Genomic DNA, 12193 nt, shown 5'->3' with positions numbered 1-12193 from the left:
CCCTCAGTTTGTTTCCTGAGATTAAGAATTCCTCATATCAGTGAGATCATATAACACATGTCTTTCTCTGATTGACTTATTTCGTTTAGCATAATACCCTCTAGTTCCATCTATGTCATTGCAAATGACAAGATTTCAGGTTTTTTGATGGCTGCATAATATTCCATTGTATATATATACCACATCTTCCTTATCCATTCATCTGTTGATGGACATCTTGGCTCTTTTCATAATTTGGCTATTGTGGACATTGCTGCTATAAACACTGGGGTGCACGTACCCCTTGGGATCACTACATTTGTATCTTTGGGGTAAATACCCAGTAGTGCAATTTCATAAGCCATATTCTTAATGACTACTCTATCTAACTTTTCCATAAGTCCCATAAACAGAAAAAAAAAAAAAAGAAAATGTAGAAGAATTAACAGCATTACACTGAAGTAAAAAATGATCATAAAACTAAGATATGAAAAAAGTTATTTCTGGGGTGCCTGGGTGGCTCAGTTGGTTAAGCGACTGCCTTCGACTCAGGTCATGATCCTGGAGTCCCGGGATCGAGTCCCGCATCGGGCTCCCTGCTGAGCAGGGAGTCTGCTTCTCCCTCTGCCCCTCCCCCCTCTCATGTGCTCTCTCTCATTCTCTCTCTCTGAAATAAATAAATAAAATCTTTAAAAAAAAAAAAGAAAGAAAAAGTTATTTCTAACATCAGTTAATTATGTTAAATTATAAGGTCCTTTCCTTGCTTTCTTTTCCTTTAATATATAAACCAACGATAATGACACCAGATTTACTAGGCAAATTGTTACTTAAAACTGTGTTATTAAATCACTTGCGGGGTCCCTGGGTGGCTCAGTCGGTTAAGCAGCTGCCTTTGGCTCAGGTCATGATCTCAGGGTCCTGAGATAGAGCAGCTCAGCAGGGAGTCTGTCTCTCCCTCTCCCCCTGCTGCTCCCACCAGTTCACGTACTTTCTCTCTCTCTCTCTCTCAAATAAATAAATAAAATCTTTAAAAAATAAATCACTTGAAAAAAATAAACTTTATGTATGAAAATATAGCACTGACATAAACTTTAAAAATTGACCAACCCATTTTCCCGAATGAATGAAACTACTCTTCTTTCCAACTGTGCTGACAGTTCATTATAACTGAAAAAACAGTATTTTATCTACCAGATTGAATTATCTCTGTGTATGCACTTTTGTAAATTGCCCCAGCATTAATATAGAATTTTTAAATAGTTATTTTCTTATTTTTCAGATCTATTGTCTTGTTATCCTGTTTAGAATGAAGAAGATATTTCTATTACCTATTATGAGTAGCCTAAAACTTCTGGTATGTTTGTTATATGGAAGAGTAGGGAATGTAGTAGAAATTTCTCACTGTTCTTGGATGTTTGGGCGCTGAATCTCCTAGTTTTGGGTGAATTCCTACCTCCCAAGAGTCTCGATAGAACAGAAACTAAAGCCAGACAGGCATGGCTCTCCCAGCCTCCCTGCAGATGGGGTGTGGAGATGGGACCCAAGCTCCACCAATCCCAGACTCCTGTCCCAGGTCAGCCAATGACACATGAAGGGGTAGATTATTAGGAATCCTCTCTGAGAGAAAAATGCAAGTTTGACAGAACTCATTAGGAAGGAAATAGATTTCAAAGTGTCTTATTTTCATGAAAATATTTCAATGTTAAGTCACCTGGGCATAGTCTGAACAACCTGGAAGGCCACTAATGAAGTTGTGCACGTCCTCCACAGTCCATTTCTGAATATCTTCATCCAAGGACATGTTTTCCCCAATTGTAGCCAGTGGGTGTGCTCCTTTAAAAGTGGAAAGGAAATTATTTGGTGGTATAAAATTTCCAAGGAAAAGGGGGAAGCTGACAGCACAGTTTTATGTATAGTTACCTTAATTTCCTCATATTCTATTACCACAGAGGGTCTCTTTAGGTCCCTATAGATCTATGTGTAAACTCCTTAAAAGATACTGAGAGACATTTTCTTAAAAGTTGAGTAATCTCCTTTCTTTTCTTCCCCTAAAGGATCTTTAATGACAGCATTATTGTAAATAAAGAAGTTGCCGACTGCTCTGTTTCTCTGTGATTCCAAGAGACATGCCCTGTGGATTTCATCCTCCAGATGAACGCTATCGTGTTCTATGATGTTATGTGATTTATCATGCTCTCTAGGTGATGTGAGAATTTAGCTACATATTCATCAAAAATGGCAAATTAGCACTTTGTAAGGGAAGCAGTTGTTTCAGTGACTACAGCCCCCTCCCCACCAAATCCCTGTTTTAAAATATTTTTATCTAAAGAAGTTCTAGAAAATTATTCAATGTGTGTTTGGGGTAGGTAGTGTGCTAATGCTTTTAGGTAAGAAGGTATCACCACAGTAATGGTCACTGAAAGTTAATGCTTCTGTTTAATTATCTATAGTTTTCTACACTTAAATACAGGGGAGATAGAATTCATACTTTTAGGCAAGAAGCCCCTCTATATTGTGTTGAAGAAATTAAGAGCTAATTAAATTAAAAATTTAATTTAAAATTCTGGCAGATTTCCCCATCCTTCCTCATCCTTGCCTTCCTAGCTTTTGCTGAAAATTCTCTCTATAGCAACATATGAATAGAGATGAATGTCACTAATATGGCTTTATTGGGACTAACATAAAAAAGTGACTTCAGGGGTGCCTGGGTGGCTCAGTTGGTTAAGCGACTGCCTTTGGCTCAGGTCATGATCCTGGAGTCCCGGGATCGAGTCCCGCATCGGGCTCCCTGCTCGGCAGGGAGTCTGCTTCTCCCTCTGACCCTCCTCCCTCTCATGCTCTCTGTCTCTCATTCTCTCTCTCTCAAAAAAAAAAAAAAAAAAAAAAAGTGACTTCAAAAAGTTCTAAATAGGACTAAGAAAAGGAAGAATAAAAGGAAACATGATGGGTATAGTGCATTATGGAATGACTTAAGGACTTGGTGACCTGTGGCTCATTAGGATCTGCCATTGGCCCCTGACACCCACCTGGCAGAGCTCGTCGAGGAATTGGAGGACAAACACCATTCTTTTCCCCACAGGCTGCAAAGCCCTGCTCTGAAGGCTTCTCTTTCGCACCATCCCAGGAGGCCTTTGCTTCTAGAGGAGCACCATGAGCTCCCCAAGGTTTTCTGTGGGTGGGGTTGAGCTCCCCACAGGTGTTGGCAAGAGCTGTAGTTGGCTTTTCATTGGTTTCACTTGACTTCTGATTGTTGAGAGCTTCAGTCTCCGGTTCCTTTACATATTCATCCTCTTCATAGGGAATCACATGAGTCTGGCCTAAGAGTTTTTCTTCTACTTGACTTTTGGAGCTCTCAGTATCGCTGTCTAGAACTTTCTGATTCCCTGTACCTCTCCTGAGACGGCGACATTTCTGACCCCAGCTCTCTAGAAAATGTGGACCAGTCGCCACTAGCGTGGAGTTTCCCTGAAGATTTCTCAGGGTGCTTCTGTGAAAATGCAGGTCACCAGCAGGGAGCATGCTCCTGCCGTGGTAAGTGGCTGGACCAGGTGGGATACTGGAGCCAAAGAGGAATGGTATCCCTAGGCCTGCTAGTCCCTTGGGATTCACTTTCTCTATTCTCCTTTGTTGGTAAATGGCATGCATTTCCATTTCCATCCTAAAAACAGAACAATATGTTTTATACACCCCAAGAAAACCATTAGAAATACAATCTTTTTTTTTTTTTAATTTTTTTTTTTTTATTTGAGAGAGAGAGAATGAGAGACAGAGAGCATGAGAGGGAGGAGGGTCAGAGGGAGAAGCAGACTCCTTGCTGAGCAGGGAGCCCGATGTGGGACTCGATCCCGGGACTCCAGGATCATGACCTGAGCCGAAGGCAGTCGCTTAACCAACTGAGCCACCCAGGCGCCCCTAGAAATATAATCTTAATGGACCTCTGCCTTCCCTGAGATGGAACCTCTGCTTTTCCTGAGTCTTCACACTGCTTATCTGAAGTGTGTTGGGTGGAAACACGAGTTCCCCCCAAAATTCACTGGGAAGGAGAGTTTGGAATAAAGATCTGAGGGTGAAAGGTTTGGCTGAATCTCCCGACAGAAGTGCAAGGTCAGTTTTTAAAGCATTACCTCTAGCAGGTCTGGCAAATTTAGCAGGAATGGGGATAACATGGCAGAGGGTAGTTTCTTGCCAGAGATGAATCTTCAAAAAAATAAAGTTCTGGGAAGAGGTTTTTAAACCCTGCAGTATAATCTTAGTGGGACTCAAGGAAGGCGGGAAGCCAACACAAGTCTCAACCGTGACAAATCGGTGCAACTGGCAGGGTTTGTGCTGGAGGACTTGGTGGGGGTTTTGCTTACTTTGCTTATGGATTATCACCTGACTCATTAGGGTTCAGTGATGAGAAAACTGAGGATAATGCCTTCTTGCCCCCCAGGGCCATGTCTTATAATTATTGCTGTCTTTTCTTTCTAGTTGCTATAGCTGAAGGCCACTGTTGGGGCCACTGACATGGGGCTCTCTGGGCTCTGCTAGCAGAGTCTCAGGTGGGGTTGGCGAGTGTGGCTCCTATATTTGGGCAGAATTGAAGTCATTTAAAACAGAAGGGCTGGTATGAATTTCAGAGGTATCACAACTAGGCATTTTAATTGTGAGACATTGTTAAACTGTTATGATCTGCAGGCTTAGCTTCACTATGTAATTTCTAATCTTGCTTTTATCTTTAACCAACCTGAATATATGTTTGTATATATTTCTTTTTGTAATATTCCTGAAATACTTTTTGTATGTAATCAGATATCTATCAAATATACGTAATATAATATGTATATGTATATAATATGTATATAATTTGTATATATATACAAATACTATATACAAATATAACGAATGAATGTATGTATATAAAAAGTATCTCTATCTCTATCATCTATCTGTCTTTCTATCTTTCTGTCTATCTTTTTATCTATCTGTCTAAAACAAATGAATAAACGAACAAGTGAGTGAATAGAAAATAAATACAACAACACTGTTATGTTACCTGGCGGTATGCTGCCTTTGAATCATTTCATTCCTTCTGGCCATTGCCTTTATGGATTCAGGTGGTAAAATGCCCCAACCTTAAAAAAGAAAATCATCATCTCACCCCACAAACAAATTAACAATTTCCATTTAAAAATAATACAAAAAAATATAATGATTTAAAACAGCATCTATAAAAACCCACCAGTAGAGCACAATGTTGGAAACAGTATCAGATAATTGCTGTTCAGCATCTTAGGGTCACTTTGGTGATGGAATGATAAATACTAGATAATTTTATTTTTCTTTAAGTATGGGTCTCATGATTGGTGACATTTTCCTGCCATACTTCGAAAGGAAAAAAAGATGAAATAAGTTATGGATCTCTTCATTTCTAGCTTTTGATGTAAAAATGGATAACTTTTTTTTTTCTTTTTTGCTATAAGAGAAATTAGTTGACCTTTAAAAAAAAAAGGAACTAAGTGCTTCTTATGCACCAAAATCCCTGGAAATAAATGCAATGATTTAATGGGTAAAATATAAAGCTCTCTATGTGGATTTTTGGCATATCTGAGGAAGATACTTTTTCCAAAATGTTTTCAATGATGTTGGGTAGAAATTACATTCTTTGTGTCAGTCTTCTAAAATTTCTTGAAATAACAGCAGCATCATAGATTTCAAGGCTCTATTCTTGCCTGGTAACTTCATGCTCTATTGACTTTCTTCTTTCTCTGTACTCCTAATGCACTTAGAGTCTATACTGATGCTTTTCAAACCATCTATGGCAAAGGACCATTTTTTTCTTTTAAAATTTCCAACCATCATGGACCAATACTTTTTAAAAATACAACATAATGAACTTTTATAAAATTGAAATGAAAACAAGGACAAATACAAGGTAAAAAAATACTAGATCAACAGAGAATTACCCTGTCAAATTGCTGCAAAATTTCTCTATTTATGTATTTATTTGCACAACCTCTTCACAGACCAGCACAGGTCTACAGAACACACTTTAACATAACAGGCACACAAATTGTACTTCTTATATGTAGTTTTGTTTACTGATAGTTTTACACGTGAAAATCTGTTCTCCCTAACAAGGGGGATATCATGGGAGCTAGAACTGTTTCTTGTACATGCTTTGTACTAAGCTAGAGAGCTCATTTAACTCCCATTAATAACCTATCTTGAAATAAATCATACTATATGTTTTTAAAGGAGATTTTTTGTCATTTGTAAAATTCAGAGATTAGATGAGGTAACCTCTAAAAAAAAATCCTCCTAACTCTAAAGCTCTATATTTTTATAATTCAGTGGCTTCAAAATATTCTTCTTTAGAGAGCCGGTATGCATGACACTTTCAACCCAGGAGGTATTGCCAAAGGATGCAGAGAAAGTTCTCATGAGAAGTCCAGTACAGAGGGCACAGTTCTAATTACCTGGATTTTAGGACGCTCTGAAATTTGGAATCATCAAACCTATTCCAAGTTTCTTTCTCTTTCCCAAATAGATGACATCAAATGTAGTGCTAGTCCAGCTGTAATAATCCACTCTCTACTTAACATCCAATTTTTGAAAGATATTTCTGTCTTAGTTTCTATTTTGCTAACTTACTTAGTAGCTCAGTTTCTGTAAGACTGAGGCCCTACTTTCCCCTTGCTTACTCTCCTACACATCAGCCTTGAGGCAGGAGACCTGACCTATGTCCCTGAGATAGGTGGTCAACTTGCTTGCCTACATCCAAATGTTGGCAGGTTCTGGATTTTTTATCACTAAAACGGGCTCTCTGAGTCAGCAATGAAACTATTTCACTGGTCTATTTATGTGTTGCCTGTAACCATGGGCTGTAGATTTACTGGGTTCTTGCTGCCAGATGGGGCTTTTATCTGGGATCTGCTGTTGGAACAGTCTTTTTGGTCCTTGGATCACTCCAGTGGGTGTGTCTAGTTTCATATCTGGCTCTGGCTTGTCCACCCAATCCCAGTGGATCCGTGCACAACATGCTCAAATCCAGGCAGTCTGGTATCTTCAATGGCCCTAGCACCAATCATATTTCTTCTTGTGTCAAACTTTTCACTCACATAGTTCTTATCTATTGGAGTTGTTGGAATTGGAGAGCAGGGACAAACAGAAACTCAGCAATATAGTTTTGGGGAGATAAGATACATCAGTTTGATCTTCAATATTGTGAGGAAATTCTCACTTCCTAATCTCTCTCAAGCCCCCATCCAGTCATGTTTTCAGATACCACTCTACTGACTGCTCTTATCAAGATCACCAGTGAGCTCCACTTAGCTAAATCTAATCATGTATTCTTTGTTTTCATCTACTTGGCACACTTGACACAGATGCTTTCTCTCTCTCCTTACAACTTCTTCCCTTGCCTTCAAGGCCATCAGGCTCTCCTGGGTTTCCTCTCACTGGTTTCTCCTCCTGTTCTCCTCCTGTTTCTTCCCTTCTTATGTTTTGGATCTTGTTGGTATGTCCTAAGGATCATCCTTTTAACCTCTATCTACCCTCGTTCTATGGGCAATCTCATCTAGTCTCATCTATGCTGATGACTTCCAAAATTATATCTCCAGTTTGTCTCCAGAAGTCCTCTCTGGGATTTAGCTGCCTTCCTGACATCTCCCATTAACAGACTGTTAGGCATCTCAAATGTAATAGAAGCAAAAATGTGCCTGCGACATCTCTCCACCCCAAGAACTCTGTTCCTCTCACACTCTTCCTCAACAGTGACAGCAACTCTACCAAAACCAAGACCAAAATTTTTGCTGTCCTCCTTAACACCTCTCTCTCAGACAGCTCATATCTAAACTGTGAGAAAACCTGTTATTTCTGCCTTCAAAACAATTACAGAATCCAACCACGTGTTACTACTGAACTGTCACCACCCAGGGCCAACCCATCATAATCTTTTGGCTATTCTAATAGCCCATTAACTCCCATCAGTTTATCCTCAGAACTTTGATCCTATCAAGTTTGTCCCAGACACAGCAGCCAGAGTGATCCTGGTAAAATGTAAGTCAGAAAATGTGGCTCCTTTGCTTCAGCTCTTCAAAAGCTTTGCCTCTTAGAATAAAAGGTGAACCCCCACCATGACCTGTCAGACCATATCTCATCTCATGACCTCATTAGTTCCTCACGTGTAAGATAAGACAGATAGTAATAGTGCAACTTATCATGTTATTCCCCAGTAAACTGATGGTTGGAGGAGTTAAGCAACTTACACTCAGTCACACAGTGGTGGAACCATGATTTAAATCTAAGTCGCAAGGGCAGAACCTACAGGCATAACTGCCACACAGTTCTGCTGCCAAAACTTAGCAGTAAATTTGATGGCATGATGGCAAGCTTAAGGCAGCCATCCAGGTCACAGTGGCTCCACAGATCAAAGCCATCTTTTGCTCATACCTGAGTAGACACGATTGGACAGCATGTTCGGCATATTTGCATTTGGTAGAACAGAAGATCCAAATTGTGAAGGAACGCAAAACTGTCTCGGGTCAGTAGGAGCTACAGTGGAAGGCAATAAATCTCTAGGGGAAAAAAGATATAAAGTAGATAAAATGAGGATGGAATAGTACAAACTTCCCATTGCATAGGCACTGAGATTTTTTAATTGCCAGATAGGATTCTATCATCTCTTCCCAAAATGAAGTGCAAAAATCCTGCCGCCTCTATTGGTTTAAGTAGAAATGTGGTAAGAAAGGTCTACTTTGGTAGAGCTATGTGTTGAGTGAATATATCAAGGAAGGATTGACCCAGCTGACAACACAACAGATAAAGCAAGAAAAGAAAGTTTTAGGGATGTCTGGAAAAAAGATCTAATCAAATTAATACTGCTCTCTGATTTCCCATGACCAACATACTGTTCTGACCACAACATTCTTTTCTCATGTAGTGGACCTACTTTGGCTTGGTTTTTGCCATCTGGGATCAGTGTTTGACTCCCTGGGTGACAGTTTATTTATTTTGCCATGCTCAAGAAGTCCAAAGTTGTTGTTCACTGCTCCATGAACAACAATAAATAATGGATATAACTTTCTTCTCAGAATGTCAAAATACTCTAAAGAAGGGAAAATAAGAAACTGCCAGAGTGTACATCTTAAGCATTGATAATGCCACTTTTATTGAAAAGAGAGAATCGTTCTATCACAGGAAATCCAGGGTACTTAATTGTTGTGGAGTGAGTTGCGTTTCCCCCAAATTCATGCATTATGGTCTGAACCCCCAATGTGATTATATTTGGAGATAGGGCCTCTTAGGGGGGACTTATGATTAAATGTGGCCATAACAGTGGGGCCCTGATCCAATAGGACTGGTGTCCTTATAAGAGGAAGAGGTAGCAGGAGTGCATACACAGAGGAAAAGGCCAGGGGAAGGCACAGCAAGAAGGCGGCTGTCTGCAAGGCAAGGAAAGAGGCCTCACCACAAATCAACCCTGCTGACACCATGATCCAGGGCTTTTCAGCCTCCAGAAGTATGGGAAGTCAAATTCTGTTGTTGAAGCCATGCAGTCTGTGGTATTCTGTTAAGGCAGCCCTCACAAACTACATCAATGTTCATATACACATGATGCCTGTCACAGGGCAAGTGCTCATTAGCTATGTGTTGAATGAATATATCAAGCAGGCCTCAAATGGGAAGTGACAGGATGTGTGTTGGAGGTGTGGTCCCCTGAGCATCTTGACACGAATCAGTGCACCACAGTTCATGGAAGTAACATTAGACAAGAAAACAACACTGGAGTTACCATCATTTGAAAAGTTAATGATCATCCATTTTCTCCTTGGACCAGATTAGTATACTGGAAAGAAATACCTATCCGCTGTTGGAGGTTCAAATGGTGAAGGAACCAGTGGCGTTCTCTGCTGCACTGATGCTGTCAATAAAGGGTTCATGGCCATCATGGGATTTATCATCAATATCTCTCGCCACTGATGGAATTCTAGAAGGAATCAGGTAGATATGTTAATAAGTAACTCTATGTTTTGTGAACTATTTGAATTTTTCTTGAACACCTTTTGTATTTTCCCAACATTTGGGGACACTGCTATAATAAGCTTTCAGTTACACAAAAACCCCTCCATTTCAAGCACCCAGATACAACTGTAGAACTTAGTGATTTATCCATTGGTCCTTGGAACTTGTTGATGAGCCCACAGGAAATATCATATCACATGACAAGTGATAATAAAATTAAACCAGCCTTGCAAGATTCCAGAAATACCAACCTCCTTTCTTACAACTTATTTTGATTTTTAAAAAGATTTATTCATTTTAGAGAGGGGAGGGGCAGAGGGAGAGAGAGAGGAACTCAAGCAGACTCCATGCTGAGCATGGAGCCTGACGCAGGGCTCCATCTCACGACCCTGAGATCAGACCTGAGCAGAAACCAAGAGTTGGCTGCTTAACCAACTGAGCCACCCAGGTGCCCCCCTTATTTTGATTTTTATATTTCCAGAGATACAAATGCATATATTCTCCCACATGTTCAATCTTCAGAAAAATATTCCTATTTAATTGATAAGATTAAAACAGAAAAGAAGGGGAAAATCTTTTTAATGGCTAAAAATGTATCTAGTTAGAGTGGATACAGAATAAGACTGTTTAATTAGAACAAGTGAGCAAGTTATATCCAAATGTACATAAACACAAGGATTCATAACTTTATCTGCAGAACCTAGTGATCAGAGAAAGGGACCATTGTTAAAAGGATAACATTTTGCTTTACATCTTCCTGTTAATTATTAATGTCCTTTGAATAATTTTAAATATTAAAAAAGTACTAGTCAAGCAGGTCATTTTAGCTTCTCCTTCATCCTCAATTGTCACTTAAAAAAATTTCAAGATACCTACAACTAGGGCGCCTGGGTGGCTCAGTTGGTTAAGCGACTGCCTTCGGCTCAGGTCATGATCCTGGAGTCCCTGGATCGAGTCCCGCATCGGGCTCCCTGCTCAGCAGGGAGCCTGCTTCTGCCTCTAACCCTCCCCCCTCTCATGTGCTCTCTCTCTCTCATTCTCTCTGTCTCAAATAAATAAATAAAATCTTTAAAAAAAAAAAAAGATACCTACAACTATATTTTATTTTTTAATTTTTTCAAATTTTAATTTTTTTTAAAGATTTTATTTATTTATTCATTTATTTGAGAGAGAGAGCATGAGCAGGGGGAGTGGTAGAGGGAGAGGGAGAAGCAGACTTCCCGCTGAGCGGGGAGCCTGACGGGAGCTCAATCCCAGGACCCTGAGATCACCACCTGAGCAAGTCGGATGCTTAACCAACTAAGCCACCCAGGCGCCCCTTATTTTATACTTTTTAAGATTTTACTTATTTATTTCAGAGAGAGAGAGAGTGCGAGCTGGGGGAAGGGCAGAGGGAGAGAATCTCAAGGAAAGTCTGCACTGAGCTCGGAGCCAGACCTGGGACTCCAGGTGCTGGGCTGATCTCATGACTCTGAAATCATAATTTGAGCAGAAACAGAGTCAGGCATTCAACCGATTGAGCCACCCAGGCCCCCCACACAACTACGTTTTTAAAAAAGGAAATTAGGAAGAATATGCTCTGCTTTTCAAAGTAGTGATCTTTCTTTTTTCCTTTCTCATATGTATATTTGACTGAACTGTTAAACAGTTAATATGTTCATATGGTTCAAAAACCAAAACTACAATGGTATTTAAATAAACAATCACTCCTTTAGCTTCTTTTCTAGACCGAAACCTACTGATCAAGTCCACAGTTCACCTGACATTGGCTTTTGCCATTCATATACTTAAAAAACTTCTTTATGTTGATTTATTTTCACTGTATTTCTGTGAGATCAGTACAGTTTCCTCTCTGGTAGTGGCCTCAGAGAGTCTAGTGACCAGTGAGGATCAGGATAAAAATAGCTGCCACGTGCCCGCCAGCCATGGTGAGAATGCCAGCAAAGTACACAGGTGGGCTCTATGTCAGACATGGGCTTGCAATTCTGGCAAGGACACTGTTCGTGCCTTGAAAACTCAGGTCCCCCATGTGAGATCAGGTGCACAGCCACCTTCTTCCCCCTAGTTCATTGCACAACAGAACAATGTGGGACACAACTTGGTGTTCCTGAACTTTGATTGGTGTCAAAAATTGTCTCTGGCAGAAGCTTGAATTTACCCATGAGTGAGATAGAATCTTTAAAATGAGAAAATATAGTGTTTATTTCGC

The 12193-nt window shown here is 40.0% G+C and overlaps 1 protein-coding gene across 1 annotated transcript in view; it reads right to left on the bottom strand.

Moving 5' to 3' along the window:
* Positions 1-9908, bottom strand: part of SAMD7 (sterile alpha motif domain containing 7) — an 18682-nt gene extending 8774 nt beyond the window's left edge. The window contains exons 1-5 of the mRNA XM_006736328.2: positions 9823-9908; positions 8413-8537; positions 5015-5093; positions 3006-3637; positions 1691-1812 (exon numbers count right to left, since the gene is read on the bottom strand). Coding sequence (XP_006736391.2) covers positions 1691-1812; positions 3006-3637; positions 5015-5093; positions 8413-8537; positions 9823-9908 — 1044 coding nt within the window. The remainder of the gene's footprint in view (positions 1-1690; positions 1813-3005; positions 3638-5014; positions 5094-8412; positions 8538-9822) is intronic.
* Positions 9909-12193: the final 2285 nt, after the last annotated feature.

This window comes from Leptonychotes weddellii, chromosome 1, assembly GCF_054177405.1.
Source record: "Leptonychotes weddellii isolate Sample4059 chromosome 1, ASM5417740v2, whole genome shotgun sequence".
Classification (NCBI taxonomy): domain Eukaryota; kingdom Metazoa; phylum Chordata; class Mammalia; order Carnivora; family Phocidae; genus Leptonychotes; species Leptonychotes weddellii.
This window is presented reverse-complemented; position numbering and strand designations above follow the sequence as displayed.